Source organism: Sitophilus oryzae, unplaced genomic scaffold, assembly GCF_002938485.1.
Source record: "Sitophilus oryzae breed Bouriz unplaced genomic scaffold, Soryzae_2.0 scaffold_857_pilon_pilon, whole genome shotgun sequence".
NCBI classification, from domain to species: domain Eukaryota; kingdom Metazoa; phylum Arthropoda; class Insecta; order Coleoptera; family Curculionidae; genus Sitophilus; species Sitophilus oryzae.
In genome coordinates this window covers 3,119,578-3,141,471 of record NW_022147480.1, presented here as the reverse complement: position 1 = coordinate 3,141,471, position 21,894 = coordinate 3,119,578, and the positions used below count along the sequence as shown (strand labels likewise).

At 33.6% G+C, this 21,894-nt stretch overlaps 2 protein-coding genes across 4 annotated transcripts in view; one reads left to right on the top strand and one right to left on the bottom strand.

The window, feature by feature from the left end:
• Positions 1 to 2,758: 2,758 nt before the first annotated feature.
• On the bottom strand, positions 2,759 to 3,945 carry LOC115889911 (solute carrier family 66 member 3). Its single transcript, XM_030910001.1, has 4 exons — positions 3,572 to 3,945; positions 3,293 to 3,515; positions 3,118 to 3,238; positions 2,759 to 3,045 (listed from the first exon to the last, which is right to left on the bottom strand). Exons 1-4 carry the CDS (start codon positions 3,739 to 3,741, stop codon positions 2,897 to 2,899), a joined length of 663 nt encoding a protein of 220 aa, XP_030765861.1. The 5' UTR covers positions 3,742 to 3,945; the 3' UTR covers positions 2,759 to 2,896.
• Positions 3,946 to 4,648: 703 nt separating this feature from the next.
• Positions 4,649 to 21,894, top strand: part of LOC115889989 (nuclear pore complex protein Nup153) — a 29,389-nt gene continuing 12,143 nt past the window's right edge. For 2 of the 3 annotated variants that reach the window (XR_004051543.1, XM_030910097.1), the window contains exons 1-10: positions 4,649 to 4,843; positions 5,206 to 5,800; positions 5,854 to 7,176; positions 10,596 to 10,939; positions 11,472 to 11,597; positions 12,161 to 12,349; positions 14,190 to 14,586; positions 16,067 to 16,439; positions 19,716 to 20,283; positions 21,316 to 21,428. Coding sequence is in view for 2 of the 3 variants with exons in the window: in XM_030910097.1 (XP_030765957.1) it covers positions 4,775 to 4,843; positions 5,206 to 5,800; positions 5,854 to 7,176; positions 10,596 to 10,939; positions 11,472 to 11,597; positions 12,161 to 12,349; positions 14,190 to 14,586; positions 16,067 to 16,439; positions 19,716 to 20,283; positions 21,316 to 21,428 (4,097 nt within the window). In the remaining variant the exon portion in view is untranslated. Of the gene's footprint in view, positions 4,844 to 5,053; positions 5,157 to 5,205; positions 5,801 to 5,853; positions 7,177 to 10,595; positions 10,940 to 11,471; positions 11,598 to 12,160; positions 12,350 to 14,189; positions 14,587 to 16,066; positions 16,440 to 19,715; positions 20,284 to 21,315; positions 21,429 to 21,894 lie in introns of those variants that run through there. The other variant, XM_030910098.1, reaches the window with a different exon arrangement.

Genomic DNA, 21,894 nt, shown 5'->3' with positions numbered 1-21,894 from the left:
GTATAATTAGGTATTCTAAAAGTGTTTGGAAGTATAATTTGTGAAAATTCTAAAAATAAAAATAAAAAAGTAATTATTTTGATACCGTCAGAAGGTTTAACTTATATTATAATTTATTATTCCAGAAAAATGTTTTTAGATGAGTTCAACTACAGTAGCGAGTAGCGAGCATAGTTTTAATCACCGGTTTTGCTAGTGGGATCAAAATTTTGGCTATTTCGGCTATAACGAATTTTTTTAAAGGTACATAATTATAATTTTAGAAGATGTTCATAAAAGATTTAATCACTAGTTAATTAAAAAAAGTATACCATTAATATTACAAATTATATTTTATCCTCTCATAGTATATGTCGATTTAATTTTTTGATTATGTAACGAGCACTTTGTTTACTCACTTGTTTCGTCGAACTGCTTGAATCCATTTTTGTTTTTGATCAAATCGGTGTAAGAAATGATGAAGCTATAAAATGTTGTTTCGGGAGATTTGAATATCCGGGAAAGTTGAGTTATTGAATGTTATTGCACCCAACAACGCCCTAACTCTACTCTCTCCTTTACGCGTTAACATTTTTTCGGCAGTTTTATTAACATTTGAAATTGTCACAACACAACACAAGGCCTAATTCGATTTTTTTTTTCACTTATTTTTTACTACACAAACACAAACCTCGTACTTGAGTATTTTATGGTCTGAATAACTGCACTAGCAAAAAACTGAAATACTTACGACAAAACCACAATTTCAATATTATTTTAATGCGATCAAGATGACGGTGGCGTGAACTATATAATGATAATTTCAAATTTTTTCCGTTGCAGCGCTGCGGTCGGAATTTGTTGAAATCAAGTGAGTCTCATGCATCCGAAATTCGATGACGCGACGATCCGACGGTGCTCCTATTGGTTGAAATATTTTGACACCAATTTTTATCCGATAATTTTAACTAATCGTCCGACGTCGTATAAAGTTAAATTTTGTTTAACTTTTGTACGATATCGTGTGTTTTTTAACCTCACTTTTTTTGAAAACATTTGTTTTTAAAAACAAGTTTAGTAGGAAGTGGGCAATTTCGGGATATTTGGCGAGGAAGTTATTTTTATAAGTGTTTCTCCAATAAAACATGACATGAATCTCTATTCAGTGCAGCAGAAAAATGCCAAAACTGTCAAATTTCGGAACGAACTTTCGTATGTATGTGACAGGCTTTTTCTAGTTCACAGGATAACTTCAAATTTCGGATGTCGTACCATCGGATTTCGGATGCATGAGACTCCGGCTTAAGCCTAGTATAGTACAATATAATCAAATGAAAATGGTGTAAGTTCGACTCTGAAATGAAGATCGCTGTCATTTTATATAAAAAATTATATGAGGAATGTCATCGATCGTCATTTCCAAGCCACCTGGACTTGTTTTTTTCGATCATACGGTATTTTTGCAAAACAATTTACTATCGAAAAATACGAAATATATCAAGTCCGGTCCTTAAAACAAAAGAAGCTAAATCTGAAACTAATCTTCGGCTCATCTTAAAATAGAGGTAGTAGGAAGACATGTGTTACTGACAAGTAGGTAGTAAATAGCTGTTTTGATGCGATTTGTTATAGTAACTGGCAACGAAAAGTCTGTTATTCCAATAAGTTAGGGTTATAACTATTTTATTCCTACAAAAATATCAATGATATATTTTACCACTCAGTATAGGTGGTATTTAGGAATGAGTTCTATTTAAACATACCTATACAACTTTAATTTGAAAATATGTAGTTTAAATTCTTTAAATACCGGGTGCGTCTCAAAAGTGGCTCACCCCTATAACTTTTTTATTTTTTTAGTTAAAAAAACGAGATTTGGTATGTTAGTATATGACAAAAATTAGGATTGATTGACGTATTCAATTGTTTTCGGTCACTTCCGGTTTCACCGGAAATGACTACAACTTTTGATTTTTAAATAACACCTACGGCATTTTTTTACTTTATTCGATAGAAAATGTCACTCTGAATAGAATGACATATTATATGTCAACTTTTGACATTTTCGCATATGGTTTATTTGAAATTATAACTTGCGGTTCGTAACGAAAATTTGACTCGAAATACCAAGTGTGTGGTATCAAATTATTCGTAAAAAAATGCTTTTTCCAAATATGCTGATGAGCCACCCTCGTTCCATTTGAAAAAATTGAGATATGATTAAAAATACGATTTGAGCATTTTCTAACGCACGAGGACAAGACACTAAAACATTAGACGATCAAATCTATTTTTCCAGGGCTCCTGGATGAAGAATTAGTGTTTTTAATATAGCCATGACACTCTAGATTGAATTTTAAAATACAATTTTTTATTAAGCGAGAATGTCAAAAGTTGACATATGATATGTCATTCTATTCAGAATGTCATTTTCTATCGAATAAAGTAAAAAAATACCGAGGGTGCTATTTAAAAATCAAAAGTTCTAGTCATTTCCGGTGAAACAGGACGTGACCGAAAACAATTGAATACACCAATCAATCCTAATTGATGTCATATACTAACATACCAAATCTCGTTTTTTTACCTGAAAAAATAAAAAAGTTATAGGGGTGAGCCACTTTTGAGACGCACCCGGTATACTACTTATTGAAGAATCTGTAAAAATAATTTGGGAATGAAACAAAATAAAACTACAGTATATTTAACACGCACAAATATAAATACATAACAAAATTTAATAATAATAAAGAACGTATAATAAAAAATAAATAACAAATACCCTTTCATATTATTTAATTGACATTATGGAACCTAAATATAATATTTAAAAGAATGGTAACTAAAATTTTAAGTAACGATAATGTGGTTTTCATTCTTATACAGGGTAACAAGCAAAACACTAGATTCAGAAAAATCAGTCGGTCTTTTTTTGTACTGAGCCTTTCTGAGGACTTTTATAAGCGATAGCAGCGACCATTACAGAAGAGCTCATAAATGTGTTTAATGAAAAATTAAGTAGCAAAGTCAAGTCACCTGACTCCAAACTAGTAGTGAACACTCTCGCTATAAGTGAAATGATCAGGTAAATTAAATTTATTAATAACAATATCACAATATTAAACATTATATACTTACTAAAATTGGTGAAAGCTGAAATAAACCATGTAGTAATACTAACTGATTGAGCATTTTGGGTTCTTAATATTTCAACAAGTTGCACTACTTTTGAACTGACTCCAATTGGTGTACACATTGGCTAAAATAAGTAAACGTAAGTTTTCCACTACTGAAAGATTTAGATTTTTCTTACCACAAGAAATGAGAGCAGTCCCAAAGGAACTAAGCCAATAAGAAAGCTGGCAGCAACAGAAAAATAAATTGAAGACCCAATAAAACTATAAATATTTAAATAACCTTTATATTTCAGAACTAACAAAATTAGAATTAATTCTTGAGCTAAAATAATAGGGTATTCCAAGTATGTAAGAATTGGATATCCATTCCTATAATTATAGGAGGTCATAATAGTATAACTAAAAAGAAAAATAAATTAATATTAAACCAAAGATGTACATTGTCCGGATCTCACCTTGAAAGCTCCATTAAAAGTCCAATCAAGTTTATACCTTGAGCACTTTTTACCTTTAGTAACTTTAAAATTTGCGGTACTTTTAGGATGAAACAAATTGTTATTGTAATAATACTTAAAAGATTAGAGAAAAGTTGCAAATAATTCGTTTTATCCAGTGTTGAAGGCATATTTCCGCTACCTGCTGCTTGGAATATGATTAAAAAAGAATTTTGGCTATTATTAATTGATTTAATTTATCAATTGCATTCTCAATATCCACTTGAAATATTTTTCATTTTTCAAACAATTTTTTAACAAAAACAACTTCCCAATTCTGAGGTTAGAAAATTTTTGACGGAAACAGCTGATTACTGTTATCAATTATACCGTATGATCGAGAAAAAACGGCGTCAGCGATGGCTATGGAATGAAGATCGCTGTCATTTTATATGTAAATTTATATGGGAAATGTCATTGATGTTCATTTCCCAGCCAACTGGACGCCGTTTTTAACATTTCTATTATTTCTTTAAGGCAAGGCTATATAAATACTGGAAAACATTAAATATATATTGGAAATAATTTTATTTCTATGTATAATAATTATAATTGTTTATTCACAGTATAATAATTATAAAATAACAATTATTTTTAAAATAGGTATGTATGCGAACCTGCTTATAGGCAACCAGGGTTTATTGTGTTTTACTGGGAATTACGTTTGTTACTATATGTTAATGTTATATTATATGTTAATATAATAGTAGTAAAATTATTACCACAGTTACCACTCTTCTATGTTAAATATAATAAAAATATTAGATATAAAACGAAAACCGGTCTTTAAATTATATTAATTATGCTTGTGTATTATTGGTTATCTAAATGATTTACCTAAATGAAAATCCAAAATTTTTTTTATTGAAACAGTCATAAATTAATCAATTATATGTTTGTTATTAAAAGATATGGATAATATTAAGCTCAGAGTAATATAATTTAAGATGACACTGCAAGCAAAATATAATTTAAAGAAATTTTATACATAAAATAATAAATTTTATATGTCGCCATCTCTGAAGCTAAATTTAAACTAATCCGTTGAAGGATCGCCATCTTTGATCCTCGTGTGGTGAAAGTGTCTGCCTAAAAAGATGCTAAATAATTTTGTAAAGGTTTTTGTGAAGTTCATCTAGATTTAAGTGTTAATCCAGTGTAAAAATGGATAAGGACCTTAACGATAGTGATTGCCAGAATTCGTCTATAAGCCGTGATTACGAGAACGAGCAGGTAGGGAGGTTTTTGCGTTTCAGCATTGGCGCGTTCTCGTTGCTATTAATAACTTCGTTACTTTATTGTACTTTATACCCGCTATTATTCTGCAAAATGTCTTATTTTACCTTACCTTACCTTAATAATGATAATAAAATAAATAAATTGCCATCAAGTAATAACCTAAATACCATAACCTTGACGAACAAGGTGTCGCAAAACGTTATTTGACAACGCTTTGACAACTTCATCTTATATTTTTTTAAAATCTAAATTTGATGGAAAGTACTACCGTACCGTTTAAGCATTTTTAATTCTTATGTATTATGCGGTAAGTAAACAATCTTATTCTGTTCTTGAAATTTGATTTTTTGTTTCAGTCTTTAGTGGGAAAATTTAAGAAGAATGTATCAGAAATCATAAACAACACCCCTCTTTCCAAATGGTTTAAGAAGCAAAGCGAAACGCCGGTATCTACACCTCGCAAACGTCAAGATGATTCGGACGATGAAGCAGATATACATGAGTTCCAGCCCCCTTCAAAACGTACCAAATTACCACCTACTAAAGAAACTATAAGTTTAAATGTTAGTGAAGTGTTGAGTCCCATTTCTAAAGTCAATGATGTAAAGAATCCCTTATATACCAATTTTCCTGAACCCATAGCAGGACCTAGTGGATACCAAACCCGTAAATTGTTGAATAGCACATCATTTACTAAAGAGGCCGCATTTAAAAATGCAAAATCAGCTAGTGAATCAACAAACTTGTTTAAAAATCCTAAAAGTATAGTTCGTGATAGGATAGGTGCTAGTAGTGCTAATAAGGATATTAATTCAGATAGTGAAGAATCTACTAGTGGTTATTCCTCTGGGAGACTAGGCAGTAAAGAAGTTGTTAGTCATGAGAGCTCAAAACAAACCTCACCTTTAGAAAGTAGTCCAATTAAAGCAAGATCTTTGTTTAGGAATTCAAGTACGTTTTATTAGTATTAAATATGATATAGTACTTTATAAACTTTTTTATAGGTTCAGGAAGAAGTCTTTTTTCAGAACGCACATTGAGCCCTCACAGGAACTCTAGTCTAAGCTCTAGAATGCCTTCTTTCAATCCTTCTAATTTTGGATCACAAAATTTCGTCGATCGTACATTATCAACCAAGAAAATCTTGGAGTCTCCTTTCTATAGTGGACGCACCATCTACGGTGGGGCTTCAGCCTATGGAAAAAGCAGTGGAAGAACTCCACAGGATCTTAAGAAAGCCCTAAGACAGAGCGTAAAAATTAAACCGGTCAATAGAGATGTGGAAAAAAGTGGCGATGTTCAACTTGGAAAGACTGCCAGAAGGATTTTAGACACTTTAGAGCAATACAGTTCTCCGGTAAGCGACGCTAAAAAAATTCCTGTTGTTTCAAAGAAAATCAGAAGCGAAGGAGTATTAACCAAATATATTGGAGCCAATCCGTATACGGTTAGAGGGTCTCGCAGCGCTTCGAATAGGGAGCTCCAGGTACCCTCTGTTACCGACTTGCTGAAAATGAAATTGGATCAGCAAAAAACTAGGTTACAAGACAGCACGGAAGCTGTGAGGCAAATCGCCACACAGTCCAAAAGTGCACTGAACGAAACAAGTTACCAGTTAGCCGTGCACAAAGATACAGAAAAACATACAGGGAAAATAAAAAGGAAAATCACTTCTGTCAGGCAAAAGATCCAAATTGATGAAACTGTACCCGAGCTCAAGCTGAATCCTGTAGCTTTACCTATTAAGGAACTACCTAAATTTGATTTTGTTGTACCTCCACCTTCAACAAGCAAAGTAGTTGATGACACACAGCCAAAATTAACTGGTCTTTTTGGTAAAACTGTCACAACACCTCTTAAAGTTAATGACATGACAGAGAAAGATAAAATAACTGTGGATGATCAAAAGTCAGGTTCTGTGAAAGAAGATAAATTTGAATTTAAGTTTTCGGCTCCCATAGTTCTTGCCGAATGTTCAAAATCAATCAAAGCTCTAAATAACTTTAAATTTAGCGAACCGCTTGTTAAGAAACGTAGAAGTATTCATTCTGACTCGAACAATCAAGAAAATGGTTCTGCTGAGTTGTTCAAAGTGAAGAAAAATAATGGAGAGAATGTTTTGGGTGTGACTAGTGTCACTGATACTGGTAAAAAAGAGAAATGTGGTACCAATAATGGAAGTTGGTCGTTAGGGGACAAATTTAAACCGAAAGTAGGAACATGGGAGTGTTCGATGTGCATGATTAGGAATGAAGATGATAAGTTGAAATGTGCGGCTTGTGAAACATCTCGTTCCGCCACTGAAAAGCCCAAAAATATTATAACAGGTTAGTGTGTTTTTTATTTAATTAATTTAAGAAAAAATAAATGTATTTTTAAGTTCTGTGCAACCTCAATAGGAAATTGAGTTGAGATAATATCTAAATTTGTCTCAACATAGTTATTTTTATTTATTTAAATAATTACAAAGGTCCCTGGAGGTAATTAAATGTGGATATTCTGATTGGAAAATTTTGGTTGAATAAAAAATCACAAACTTGATGTTCATTTTTTGTATATTTAAAGCAGATATCTCTTTTCTTAAAATGGACATAGGCAAATGAAAAAATTTTACTCGTCCATTTGTTTCCTAAAAAATTAATTGGAAAAGTGATATTTTTAGAATTGTTTTAACATTAAATCATGCTGATTTGATGTGTAAATTCGATAAATGAATAGTCTGTAATAAAATTTAAAAAATAGCCATGAATTATACATGTTAAAAATATCAATGATCATTTCAAAAGTTGGAGAACATAATGATAGTCCAATAGATTTATATTCATATACCTATGGTGTCATATTTTTAAATAATATACTCATAAAATATGGGTATGTATAATTCAAAAGTTTACATTAGTTTTTATTAGAAAAAATTTGCTGTCGTAAATTAAATAAGCAACCCTATTTATTGCATTTGTTTATTTTAATATTATTCTAGTGTTAGGCATGTTTACATTGATATCACGATTTGTACTTACTAATTATATTCAAATTTTATTTAAAAATTATAGATTTTAATGAAGAAATTGTAAATATTTTTATTATATTTATTGAAAGAAGTGATTTTTAATATCTTATACAGGGTGGTCCGAACTGTATTCCGGAAACTTCGGCAGCATATTCTGCAAATAAAAATAAGTAAAAAAATTAGTATAAATGTATGTCCCAAAATGCTTAGTTTTGGAGATATTGGGTGTTGAAGTTTCATTTTTATTTTGATTTTTTTCAAATAATTTCTGAAGTAACGTCAATATTTAGATGAAAATTGGTGTCTGGGGGTTTTATGTCATGAGAAATTTAATTTTGATGTCAATATCACTCCTCCTTGTCGAGGGCGCCACCTACATATTTTTTGAAGAGTAATAACCTTTCGTCCGTACCTGTATAAAACTACCGAGTAAAAAATATACATTTACGACGTTTTTTACGTAAAAAAAGTCTCTTTGTAAAAATTGCTACGAGTTATGGTTCTCGACAGATTTGGAATCGAAAATATCAATACTTCAGAAGAAGAAGAAGATTATAGAGAAAAGGAGGAGGAAGAACAGAATGGTTTTAGAGCAGGAAGGTCGTGTACAGATAACGTGTTCTGTTTAAAACAAGTTATAGAAAAAAGATCGGCAAGAAACTTGGACACACATATAAAATTTGTTGACTTACGGAAAGCGTACGACACTATCCCAATATCAAGACTATGGAGGGTACTAGAACAATCTACGATCAACCATACTTATATAACAGCTCTTAAGGAACTATATAAGGACGCAAAATCAAAAATAAAGGTAGGAAAAGAGCTTACAGAAACATTTATAACCGACAAAGGCTTGCGTCAAGGTTGTTGCATCTCCCCTACTCTCTTTAAAATATACGTTGCAGTCGCTTTAAAAAATTGGAAAAGAAAGGTCCGTGGTATGGGCATAGAGATTGACAATGAATGTTTGTTCACACTTCAATTCGCAGACGATCAAATAATAGTTGCCAATGACAAAGACGATATGCAATATATGCTAAGAAAACTTATTGAAGAATACGGAGAATGGGGCTTGACAGTTAACATAGCCAAAATAAAATATCTATGTATAGGGCGCACAAGAAGGAAACTTGAACTTGGACAACGGTCACGAAATTAAGCAGTGTCAAGAGTATGAATACCTGGGAATTACATTTGATAACACTGGAACTGACGGCAGAGAAATAGAGAAAAGGATTATAAACGCGAAAAAAATAATCGGATGTCTAAATGGAATCTTATGGAGCAAATCAATAACAAAGCGATGAAAATTCAATATATATGAAACCATGATAAAGAGCAACCTCCTGTATGGAGCAGAAACATGGAGAATAACTGAGAGATACAAGAAGAGGATAGAGGCCGTAGAAATGGATGTCATTCGAAGATCAATGTGAATTTCAAGACAACAACGAATAAGAAATAATACCATAAAACAACAAATGGGTATAGAAGGTACGATAACACAGGATATAGAGAAAAAGCAGCTGATCTGGTACGGACATGTAGAGCGAATGAAGGACATTAGATGGCCCAAGAAAATAATCAATTGGCAACCAAAGGGCAGAAGATAACAGGGAAGACCAAAACTGGAATGGCAAAAAAGCGTACACAAAGCGATGAGTGAAAGAAACCTGTCAACAGAGGATTGTACGAATAGAACAGGCTGGAAATTGGGTATCGGACAACGTAGAAAAACGTTCTAAACCGACTAATATATAGAAATATCAATACTTGTTGTCATTGTCATAAATTAAACATGTTGACTAAATAGTTATTAGACTGAAATCATAAATTTTCAATGTTTTGGTAAAAAAAGTTCAACAGAAACTGTTTAATCATCATTTTTTCAAAGAAAAATTTATGATTAATTTAAAAAAATAGAAAGTTCCCAAATTTATCATATTTAGTCAAATAACTATCTACACAACACGTTTATATCTTGTCAATAATGACATGTATTAACTGTTCCCATTCTAAATATCTTGAGAACGGTTGCCCATAGCGATTTTTACCAAGAGACATTTTTTACGTAAAAAAACACAGAAATGTATATTTTTCCACTTAGTAGTTTTATACAGGTACGGACAAAAAGCTATTACTCTTCAAAACGCATAAACTACATGTAGGTTGTGAAAACTACAAACCCCTACAAATAGGAGTCATATTGACATCAAAATCAAATTTCTCATGTCAAAAAACTCTCAGACACCAACTTTCATTCAAATATTGACATTACTTCAGAAATTATTTGGAAAAAATCGAAATAAAAATGAAACTTCTACACCCTGTATCTCAGAAACTAAGCATTTTAAGACATACATTTATACGAACTTTTTTACTTGTTTTGATCTGCAGAATATGCTGCCGAAGTTTCCGGAATACAGTTCGGACCACCCTGTATATGAGGCAAATTATTTTTATACAAATCAGACGTACATACGATAACTTTATTTTCTCGATTTTGATGCATATATGTCTAGCTTTTATTTTAGTCTTCGACTGCTCCATGATCGTTTCTTTGGGTTTTTTGTTCAATTTGTTGCTCACTATTGGTTAATTGGTCACTATGCCCCATTCATGTAATGCTCAGAAACAATTATGGCGAGAGTATTCGTGTGCCAAAATGGCGACGTAATATCTTGGACTCCACGTCAGCAGTTAAGGGTTAAATTAAGTTATATTTTTTTCCAGATTCGCCATCTTTCTTCCCGTTGTCCACTGCACAGCCGACGATCAACTTTTCTTTTGGCAGCAAATCATCTGTCGCACCTCCGCCGAGTAATAGTTTCGGCGACAAATTCAAACCCGCATCGAACACTTGGGAATGCCCCAGCTGTATGATACGTAACCAAGACAACGTGACTATCTGCGTCGCTTGCAAAGATACCAAACCGGGAAACAACGTGGCTCAACCAAAATCGATCACCAGCTCTGTCGCGGATAACGGTGCTACGGGACCGTCGTTTGGATCCAAGTTTGCCCCGCCTCCCAGTACGTGGGAATGCTCCACGTGCATGATAAGAAACAAAGAGGAGGTAAGATATTTGTTAGTGTTGTAACGTTTAAAAAAAACGTATACGGTGCCATAATGGTCGCTACCCTACTACATACTTACATACAGGTTTTTCTATTTTTCGGCTACTTTCTACTTTAGAAAATTTTGATTTTTTTTTATTTAGCCCATATTTTTGGCGCCCAACGTGGGCAAAATTTAAATAATAAGTAATTTAAATGGAAACAGCAATTTTACTTTTTCTTAGTTTATTTGTCGTCAAAAATAAAGTTAATTTTGTATAAAGTTGCAATAGTTTTTAAAAGTATGCATTATTACTAAATAATATTATTTTTTTTCGTATTTTCAAGGATAATAAAACTAAAATTTGTTTTCTCCAAAAAATCCTATATGGGTATTTCACCACTGCAAGAAAATCTTCAAAATAAAATAGTTATTTTTTGTAAACACTTCTGCGTTAATCCAAACGGTACTTACTTGTCAGAAGTTAGGTTTACAGATATAAAAATTTGCCTAACGAAGAAAAAAACGGTTCAAAATTTGTTTTATTACAGCTTTCTGTATGTGCAGCTTGTAATAGCTTAAAATCGGGTACAAAGAGTGTACTAGCGGTACAACAGTTAGGCGAGACTACGTTTGGTGCTGAATTTAAGAAAAAAGATAATGAATGGGAATGTGAGGTAAGGAATATATGCTATTTATATCTAATTTTATTTTTTAAATTTACTTATTTTGTACTTGGTGCTTTATTTCATTTACTTTTACATACACTAACTGGGTTTGAACAGAAATTGCATGTAAGAGCAGAATACAGTGTTATTCTCGTTGTCTTTTGTTAATTTTACTGTAATGCAAGTCTTGGCATAACGTCTTTCCAGATTTGTACACCTTGCATAAAGCTCAACAGAGCTCAAGTATTTCAAACTCGAAAAATTCTAATTTGGCATGCGCTGTCAAGAGAAAAGTCAAACAAACTTAACAAAAAAATATTGTGTTACTATAATATGAATATGAAAATAGAATATGACCTTGTTCTTTTTTTCTTTTTCATATTAAGTATCTATTGTTACTATTCTGCATTGTTAACAAAAACGCCTTAATTGAGATACAAATGTGTCATTATAAAGATTGTGGTATTTTCCAACTAAATGAAAAAAAACACAAATACCGCACCTTTTTTATATATAAAATAACATATTCTGTTTAAAATAAAAAAAAACATTTCTTTAACGCTTTTTTGCAGATCTGTATGGTTAAGAATCCGTTGAGCGCCACCAAGTGCCAGTGTTGCGAAAACCCGAGATCGAGTACCTCCAGTCTGGCCGCGTCCACAACTACCAGCGGCGGCGCATCGAAAATACCTTCCTTCAGCTTTGGAATCGACAAAAATACGGCCAGCAGTTTTACCTTCGGCATACCTCCTGGATTACAGGTACAATCTGGTGTTTTAGCATATTTTCATTATTATCAATAATGAATTTCCATTAGTAATGAGCGATATATAGTCTGTGAAACGAATAACTTTGAATTTGACAGTTCCCGCGGGCTTTTTTAGTTTAATTTTATTAGGTTAGCAACTTGCGGCCATGCTGACGCAATGCCGTCTCTAATAGAACAGTCTGAGAGCGAGATTTATGACGTCACGCTAGTTAGATACTACGGATTAATAAATATGTTGTAGAATACATGGAAAACATAATTATTCCTCGTATTTTTGGTTACATTGTTTATGGCTGATATCGTACTCCATAGTCAATGTAGATAGTTTTAGTGTTAAGAATAATAATTTTACAAAATATATCTTTTGACAAGTTTATATTAATTTATTAATTGCAGTAAACATTATGTGTTATTAGGTTAGGTTGTGAATATTTTATATGTAATTTTTTGGATTATATTCGACACTATTTTTTTCATATGACACAACACTGATGAAGGCTATAATGTTAGCCGAAATGTTCTTTTTAAACCAAAAAAAATAATGAAAAACCAAATGAAAACTTAATCAGCGTTTTTCCCGAACCTAAATCCCAAAAAAATCAAAAATTTTAGAATAATTTTACATATAAAATGACAGCCATCTTTATTTCATAGCCATCGCTGACGTCTTTTTTTATGATATTGTATTATTTGCAAATATAATTTTTCGAACATAGATACTTGTAAAATATACATATAAATTTTGTGAATGCAAATAATAATACATCACTATTAGTAGATATTGAATGTTTTTTGTTAAACTAGATCGATTTTCAAACCCCAAAATTTATGATATATTTTACATTTTACCTATTATCTTATGTACCTATTCATTATATGTATATTGTAAAACATTTGCTGCATTTGTATGGTTCATAGTTTATTTGCCAAAGTATTTATTGCTATAAATAGGTGTATATATAGTATTTATTAAGTGTATGTTATGTATATTTCATGTAAACTATATCATTTTTAAAATACAAACCAAAAATACGAAGAATAATTGGTCGCGTTCATCAGGACAAGTTGATCAGTGAGCGATGTATCATCGATTGGTTGTCCTGCTGAACGTGCTTTTTAGATCAAAATCATAAGTAATGCATATTAAATTGTTTTCACCCATTTTTGGCACAAATCGAGGGGATTAGTCAACCGAGAACAATAAACAAAATGCTTTGTTTTCGTTTTCCAAAACATTTTGTGACATTTGGCGTATGTGACGTTTAATCCATCATGCATCGGTAGCGTAGCGTATTTTAAATCTGATGGAAAAAATGGCGACTGATCCCAGAGCGCTCACAACTAATCGGCGCGTTCAGCAGAAAATTAGTGATCGCTGCGGTAGCGCTACGTCCTGATGAACGCGACCATTATGTTTTCCATGTATTCTACAACATATTTATTAATCCGTAGTATCTAACTAGCGTGACGTCATAAATCTCGCTCCGAGGCTGTTCTATTAGAGACGGCATTGGTCTGATATTTAGAAATGTCAAAAGCTGATGACATTTTACTTTTGACAATTATTATTTTGTGTTGATTTTTGCAAGAAAAGGAAGAACTGTCACTTGTTTTATTATTTTCCTTTTCTATTTCACGAAAGTAAAAAGAGTTACCTATCTGATTCATTCAGGCACTCAATTTAAAGAATATCAGTAACTTTTTTGAGGGATTTTATATTTGCCATGTTCGTAAAAAATAACGGTCAAAATTCAAAGTTATTCATTTTATAGACTATATCATTATCTCCATTAGCGATGAGCGTACAAGCCGGTAAAGCAATTTAATTCTAGGAGGCGCCTAAAACGAACGCATCCCTGGTATTCGGCGAAAGTAAAGTCGACGGAAAGCAAACTACCGAACAAACAACGCCGACTTTCACGTTCGGTGTGCCACCAAAAGATGCCACTAAACCCACGCAGTCTGCGACGGTCTTGCCTACTTCTTCCGTTACCATCGCTACGGCCGGTGATTCCCAGAAAAATGACGCCTCGAAACCACCACCAGCGTACGCTAGCGGCAGTACTGCTGCTGTTTTAGGCACAACTGCGCCGAAAAAAGCGGAGGATGGAATTAGGAAAAAAGAAGAGCTAGAGGTTAAACCGACGAATCCCCTACTAAAACCCGGCGAGAGATTGCCGGAAAAGGCGGCAACAGCGCCCGCTGGCTTCAGTTTTGGATTGCCCAAAGGTAAGAAAAAAATCGTTCTTAATATTATGCAGTGGCGGCTCGTGAGCTCTAAAAAATATGGGCACACACAAAAAGAATCGTAAATACTATTTTTGTACAGAATATTTTTACTACAAAATTCTGTTTTAATATTTATAAAACTAAAATATTCTGAAGCATGAAAAGCGGTAGAAAATAGTTTTTTTTCTCGTTAGATGTACTGCCTAGGGTTTCCAGAACCGGAGCTGTTTTTCGGATCCAGGAATTTCGGTACCGCGCCTCTTAGGAACCGGGATTTTCCGTTTTTTTCGGTACTTTCGGTACTGACTTATTTTTGTTCAATGGTGGTGCAGTTCATCAATCAGAAAGCAAGAGAGAGTTTTCCAAAGAAAAATGGATAAAAAATTCAGATTTTTAATGAAAATAATATCAAATTATTAAGTAATCAGTCGTGAAAAAATTAACATGAACACAAGTAAAGAAAAAAGTATAGGTAACTTAAAAGTTCACGTCAAACAACAAAAACTTAACTGAATTTGAGGCAAAAACCCTAAAATATTGAATTAAAAATGCTAATATCTATTAAAACATAACATAATAAATATTATAGGAACTTCAAAAGAGAAAAGAAGCAAGAACAATAAGAAATAGCATCATTACTTATTTAGAAGAGCTTGATTTCGACCGCTAGAAAGTATCAAAGGACTTTCTCACGTAACAAAAAAATAATTTTTTAATTATTGTTACCGAGGCCCGGTTCTGCGATGGCCATATAGATCTGAATCCTAATTGGTAGTATTAATTAGAGTTTCCAGAACTGTACTAAAATATTTTCGTTCAATGATTGTGGAGTTCGTCAATTAGCAAGCAAGGGATGGTTCTCAAAAGTAAAACCGATAAAGAATTGAGTTTCAAATGAAAATAATATCAAATTATGAAGTCATGAGAAAGTAAACATGAATACAAATAATGAACACAAGTGAAAACAAAAGAAAACACATAGGTAGCTTAAAAATTACATCAAACAACATCAGCGAACCTCGAAACCAACTTAACTAAATTAGAAAAAAAAACTTAACTTTTTCAGTTAAAGATGCAAATGCCTATAAGAACATAACACAAAAAATATAACTAATACATTCAGCAATATTATACTAAATAATAAAATAACATATTTAAACTTCAGTAATTGCTAATAAACATTATAGAAACTTCAAAATAATTTCAGAAGTAAGAACAGTAAAGGATAGCATCAATAGTTATTTAGAAGAGTTTGATTTCGACCGCTAGAAAGTATCAAAAGTCTTTCCCACGTAACAAAAAATATGTTTTTAATTATTATTACCGAGTCCCGAAAGTACCGGGAAATAATAATTTCCAGTTCCGGTTCTTTGATGTCTCAAAAAAATTTCCGGGTTCTGAGCCTTAGTACTACCAGATCGGTAGATCTATCGAAAAATTTGTAGAAGTGGCATCACTGCATACGGGACTTTATTTTCAGCGCCTGCGCTTTCGACAAGCGTTCCGTCGATACCCAAACCCAGCTCCGACGTCACGACCTTCGACGACTCGCCCAGCAAGAAGACGAAACGGGCCAACGAAGATCAAGCCGTCGTTCCGACGTTTTCGTTCGGCAGCGCGGCGGCAACATCCTCGTCCAACGGCGATCTAATGAAAGCAGCGCCATCTTTCAGCAAGCCCGCCGAGCAGAAACCTCCCACGACGAGCACGCCGTCGGGCGGTTTCGCCTTCAGCTTCGGCTCGGCGAAACCGGCCGCCGGCAGTGCCGAAGCCAGCCGACCGGCGCCGACTTTCGGATCGTCGGCAACGAACGGGTCTAAAAAGGAAGACTTATTCAAATTTGCTACTTCAAGGTACAGTTACTACTATAGATATGTATAAAACTGAGATACAGAGGTGGAGAGAATGAGCATGATAGTGTTCAGCCTGTACCTCTGTTCAGCCATCGTTCAACGTTACTGTTTAGAAAATGTTAAGTACGTTCTGAAATTTATTAATTGACCGAGTTCCGTTTTTTAACATTTGTGTATAAGAATATAATATATATATACTCTGTTTTTTTCTCAGGTAAGATTTCGACAGTCGATGACAGAAAAAAAGCAGATGACTTCCATACCAATCCATTTATTTAACTAAAAAAAAGTTTCTAATATTTTTTAACTTAACTATGGATGGGTTTATAAATAAATACGTCATGTGTCGTCTCTTGTTGTTTTTAACCAGTTTTATTGGTTTATTTCAAAAACGACAGATTATATTTCAATATTATTGGTTTGACGCAACGATGAACGACAAACGGACGCCTGTGCGTATGAACTCGACTTAAGATTTTTGAGAGTTGTCAAACTCTCGCCAAATTATAGGTTATAATTTTGTGTCAAATTATGTCAAATAGAAATGATAAATATTTTGCATTTTGGACTGTGTTGTTACTTGTGTTTCGTGTTTTTTAAAATTAAGTGGAGGAAAACTCGAGGGAATATTAAGTGTTGACCCAGACCATAGTTTACAGTTAATATTCGGTGCACAGAGACCGCCAGAGACACACTTTGCCGGAGAGTTGTATTAGCAACAAATAAAGTTGTATACCATCTCGTATATGGTACCAAAAACATCACACGATAAGTAAATAATACATTTTAGTACTGCAGAAAAAAATAAGATTAAAGTTAATTAACCAAGATTAGATTTTTTCAGTTTTTTACAGTTTTTTTCCACAATATTTTGAAGCAGTGGCGGATACAGAGGGGGGCCCAAGGGACGCGGCCCCCCTCCTAAAATCTATAAATTGTGTTAAATATTAGGCTTTTGGGTTAAAAATGGCACCTTAAAAAGCATATTCTACATTATTTTTTATTGGGGCCCCCCTAAAATGAATTCCTGTATCCGCCCCTGTTTTGAAATAATCATTTGTCACTCAAAATTTAAATATATTAATTATGCGTTCCAACTGTACCAACTTATTTCTTTCTAAAATAAAATAAACTACTTTGAAATTAAAATGACAGACACATCTATCACTGTCAAGAATTTTGTCGTTGGACAGACTATAGTAAACGCCACGAACGTTTGGGAGTGATTCATCGCTCGATGAAGTTAGAATCGACACGCGCGCTATCATTTTTACATTAAAAACGTAAATTTTTACCGCAGACGTAGGTTTTTAAAGGCCCGGTCTAATTATATGCCTGCGCTCCTCCTACTTATTCTAAAATGTTAGCGTGATTGACAAAGACGATACTATATCGCGTTTCTGTGATTGATTCGTCTTTGTGCGTCAGTCCATTGGTGTGCTTGCAGTGCGACCAATGGGGCATTCCAGTTTATATTTATAACCAAATATATATTTTGACAAGACTTTGACAGTTAAAACAACAAATTACAACAGATTATATATTGATAATTATATGACTTGAAACACCACGGCCACGGAATTAAGTTTTATGCGACCTTGAACAGATTAGTTCACATGGTAGCGACCGATGAATCACTCCCAAACATTCGTGGCGTTTACTATAATATATGTAGTGATCTACCACAACTATAGTTCATATCAAATAAACTTTTAGTCACGTGATTAAGCTTGACTGGCACAGCGTTGTCCACTTTTATATACATATACCAGTTTTTTCCTGGTAAGTCGTACCTATTTTAAAAATAAACTTAAAAATTTCTTCTTCTGATTCTATGCAATAAAATACAGTTTGATACTCTAGAAGTTCAAGATACCTAAAAAATAATTAAATATACACGAACCTCTTAAATTATATAAGAAATGCCTATTTTCAAAGCATCAGCAACACTCTGTATATATTATTAAAAACCTAGCTAATTTCTGTTTACATAAGATTACTTACGTTTGTATTGTAATTACTTATACGGCATCGACGGGCAAGAGTGTTACCACTGTTACCAGTGTCTCTTTTCTCCTGTCAAATAAGTCATAAACTTTACGATGAGAACTTATTCATTCTCGCTAAATCGGCAACGCATTTTAGTAATAAAAAAATGAATTTCAGTTTAAAAACGAAAAAGTCGACATTAAAAATTGTCCGACAGCCCAATCAAACTTTAATTTTGACATGATCTGACAAAAATCTTGGATCGACCGCGACGGGACTCAAATTCCAACTTAAAACGCCGATATAAATTTCGATTTATCAGTGCCTTTCTAATTTTATTCAAAACGTGTAAAAATATGATGTAGGGTAGACATGGGGTACTCCATAATTTCTTGTTTTATTTTACGTTGTGCATAGATGTTGGTAGTTATTAAAATTGTTTAAAAATATACAATTCTAATAAAAATACAGTTAAGTAAGTTATAATAATTATTTATTAACACAAACATCCGATACACTGCTGAAGCAGGTAAGTCAAATTGACGTATCTAAATTCTTTGTCATCTAATCTTTGACAAGTAGTAAATAAAAGGGAAAATGCAAGAAAAAATATATAATTAGTTAATTTTAAGTGAATTTCATAAATGATCGGTTTACTACACGTATGTATATTATATAGTCACTTACTAGCAAAAAGTTATTCCATTATTTCCCTCGATTTTTGACCGAGATCTACCGCACGCTACACAACCAACTAGTTTACAATCTTTTTCGATAAATCGCAATAGTGTTACTCTTAATTTAAGTTCTGCCACAAAATCTCCTAGATTTTCTCTAAACGACTCTCTAAACAACTACTAGTACTAATTGCTAGTTTTAGAATAAATAATAAATAACATAAAATAAGCTCAGTAAAGACGTCAGTCAAATCAGCAAAATTTCAAATCAAATTCAAATGTGTCAAGTGAATCGTCAAACAGAAATGTCATGGATCCCCACCCTAGAGTCCTTTTTCCGTCCACCATGCATTAATACGTGGATACCATTATACTCCTTCCTTAATATTTTTATTCAAAGCGTCCGGCAATAAAATTATAACCCCAAATCAAATGTCAATGACAATTACTAAAAACAATGTGCAATAATTATTGTAATGTCACCAATCTCTTTCATCTGATTGTCAAGTGAAAGAGAGAGTTTGACAATGTATGACGTGAACGATGGCTGAACAAACAATATTTACCATTGTCCCAGCTTTCTTCAGTGTATTAATTATGTATTTTTTAGCTCGGAACCTCCGAAATCAACGAACGGATTGAACTTCAGCGCCCCCACTCAGCCATTTGGCGCTAAAACCTCCACGGAAACCAAACCTTTCTCTTTCGGAACCCCGTCAACCCTACCGGCGGCAACGGCACCACAAGCATCCCAACAATCCAGCGCGCCACCCTCTTTCGGATCGACGGCGCCGCTTCCCAAAACCACGCCCTCCTTCAAATTCGGCTCCGCCTCCGACGACAAGACTCAGAAATCATTCGCCTTTGCCACGCCCAGCTTCGGCAGCGGCGCCGCCCAGTCGGCATCCTTCGGCGGTTTCGGCGCGAAGCCGACCGCAGCAGCTGACTCCTCTTCCGCTAGCGCTTCGACGTTGTTCGGTTCTGCCAATCAGAACCAAGTTAGCGCGTTCGGGTCGGCTGCTGCGACCGCCCCCCAAAGCTCCGCTCCCAACGGACTGTTTAATTTTGGTGCGAGCGGACAGGGAGCCAGCCAGAAGGCGGTGTTTAGTTTCGGCGCCGCTGACCAGAACGGGCCCAAGGAGGGACAGACGGGGTTCTCGTTTGGATCCAATACGTCGGTAAGTAATATACAGGGTGGTCTGAATTGTATTCCGGAAACTTCGGCAGCATATTCTGCAGATAAAAATAAGTAAAAAAAGTTTGTATAAATGTATGTCTTAGTTTCGAGGGTGTAGAAGTTTCATTTTTATTTAGTTTTTTTTTCAATTAATTTCTGAACTAATGTTGATGTTTAGATGAAAATTGGTATCTGGGAGTTTTTTGACATGAGAAATTTGATTTTGATGTCAATATGACTCCTTAACCGCTTTGAAGTGTAATAACTTTTTGTCGGTACCTGTATAAAACTACAGAGTGAAAAAATATACATTTTCGTGACTTTTTATGTAAAAAATCTCTCTTTGTAAAAATTGCTATGTGCAACCATTCTCTTCTGATTTTTTAAAATTAATAATCCATTTTTCTGGGAAAAAATGATAAAACAGTTACTGTTTAACTTTTGGCACAAAAACATTTCAAATTTATGATTTCAGTCTAATAACTAATTAGTGGCAAATTGCAAAATGCAAATATAATATGTTTTTGTTATTATTTTACACTTACTGTTGAAGTAATGTCTCTATAATAGGCGAAATGACCTTGAATGTCGAAGCCTTATTAATAATAAAAAAACTAATTAGTCAACATGTTTAATTTATGCCATTGATGAAAGGTATTGATAATTTCGATTCCAGGTATTTCGAGAACCATTATTCGTGGGGATTTTTACCAAGAGACCTTTTTTACGTAAAAAATGTTGTAAATGTATATTTTTTACTCATCAGTTTTATACAGGTACAGACGAAAAGTTATTACTCTTCTATCCAGTTAAAAATTATGTAGGTGGCGCCCTCTACAAGTAGGAGTCATACTGACATCAAAATCAAATTTCTCATGTCAAAAAACTCCCAGACACCAATTATCATCCAAATACACACAATACAATACATTTATACGAATTTTTTTATCTTAGAAACTAAATCGATGTATCCTTCCCTTGTTTCCTTAGTATGTCAAGTGCGTTACCTTAACCTTTATTTATTATGTTCTAGACTGCGCCGGCCGCGCCGGCAAGTTTTAACTTCTCCGGTCCTGCGCCATCTTTCGACGCTACCGCGAAGCCAGTATTCAACTTTACTGGGAGCAGTAACGTACCAACGTTCTCGTAAGTAAACTATTAATTGTACCCTCTACAACGGCCGTTCAACGTTACGTCATCATTATGTGTATATGCCGTTTAGGGTGTCATTTCATATTGTTTAGAAAAATGCAATAAAACTTACCTATATGTTTTTAACATACGTCTCGTTAGATTTCGTACATTATAAAAATTATACAGATCATACGGTGAATAGTTCTGACTGACAACAAAACCCTTTAGCAAGCAACGGGGATGTCAATATTAGTCGGGAACTATTGTGAACTAAAGACCTAGTTCAAGGAACTATTCCTCTGTAGGAACTAGAACTAAGGAACTAGTTCCTTCCAAGGAACTAGAATTCCCACGTCTACTATCAGATAAGGTGACGTTAATAAATCTCTTTCATGTGGTTGTCAAGTAGTAGAGGGAGTATCTACGAGAAATATGACGTAGCGTTGAACCAGATTATACAGATTATAAACTTTGTTTT

What these genes read in the sequence shown, in the direction of transcription:
- LOC115889911 (XM_030910001.1), bottom strand. Translation starts at nt 3,741, where the DNA reads ATGCCTTCAACACTGGATAAAACGAATTATTTGCAACTTTTCTCTAAT. An exon ending in CTTTTAATGGAGCTTTCAAG is followed by an intron (nt 3,516 to 3,571) that starts GTGAGATCCGGA and finishes TTTTCTTTTTAG; the next exon opens with TTATACTATTATGACCTCCT. An exon ending in GACTGCTCTCATTTCTTGTG is followed by an intron (nt 3,239 to 3,292) that starts GTAAGAAAAATC and finishes TACTTATTTTAG; the next exon opens with CCAATGTGTACACCAATTGG.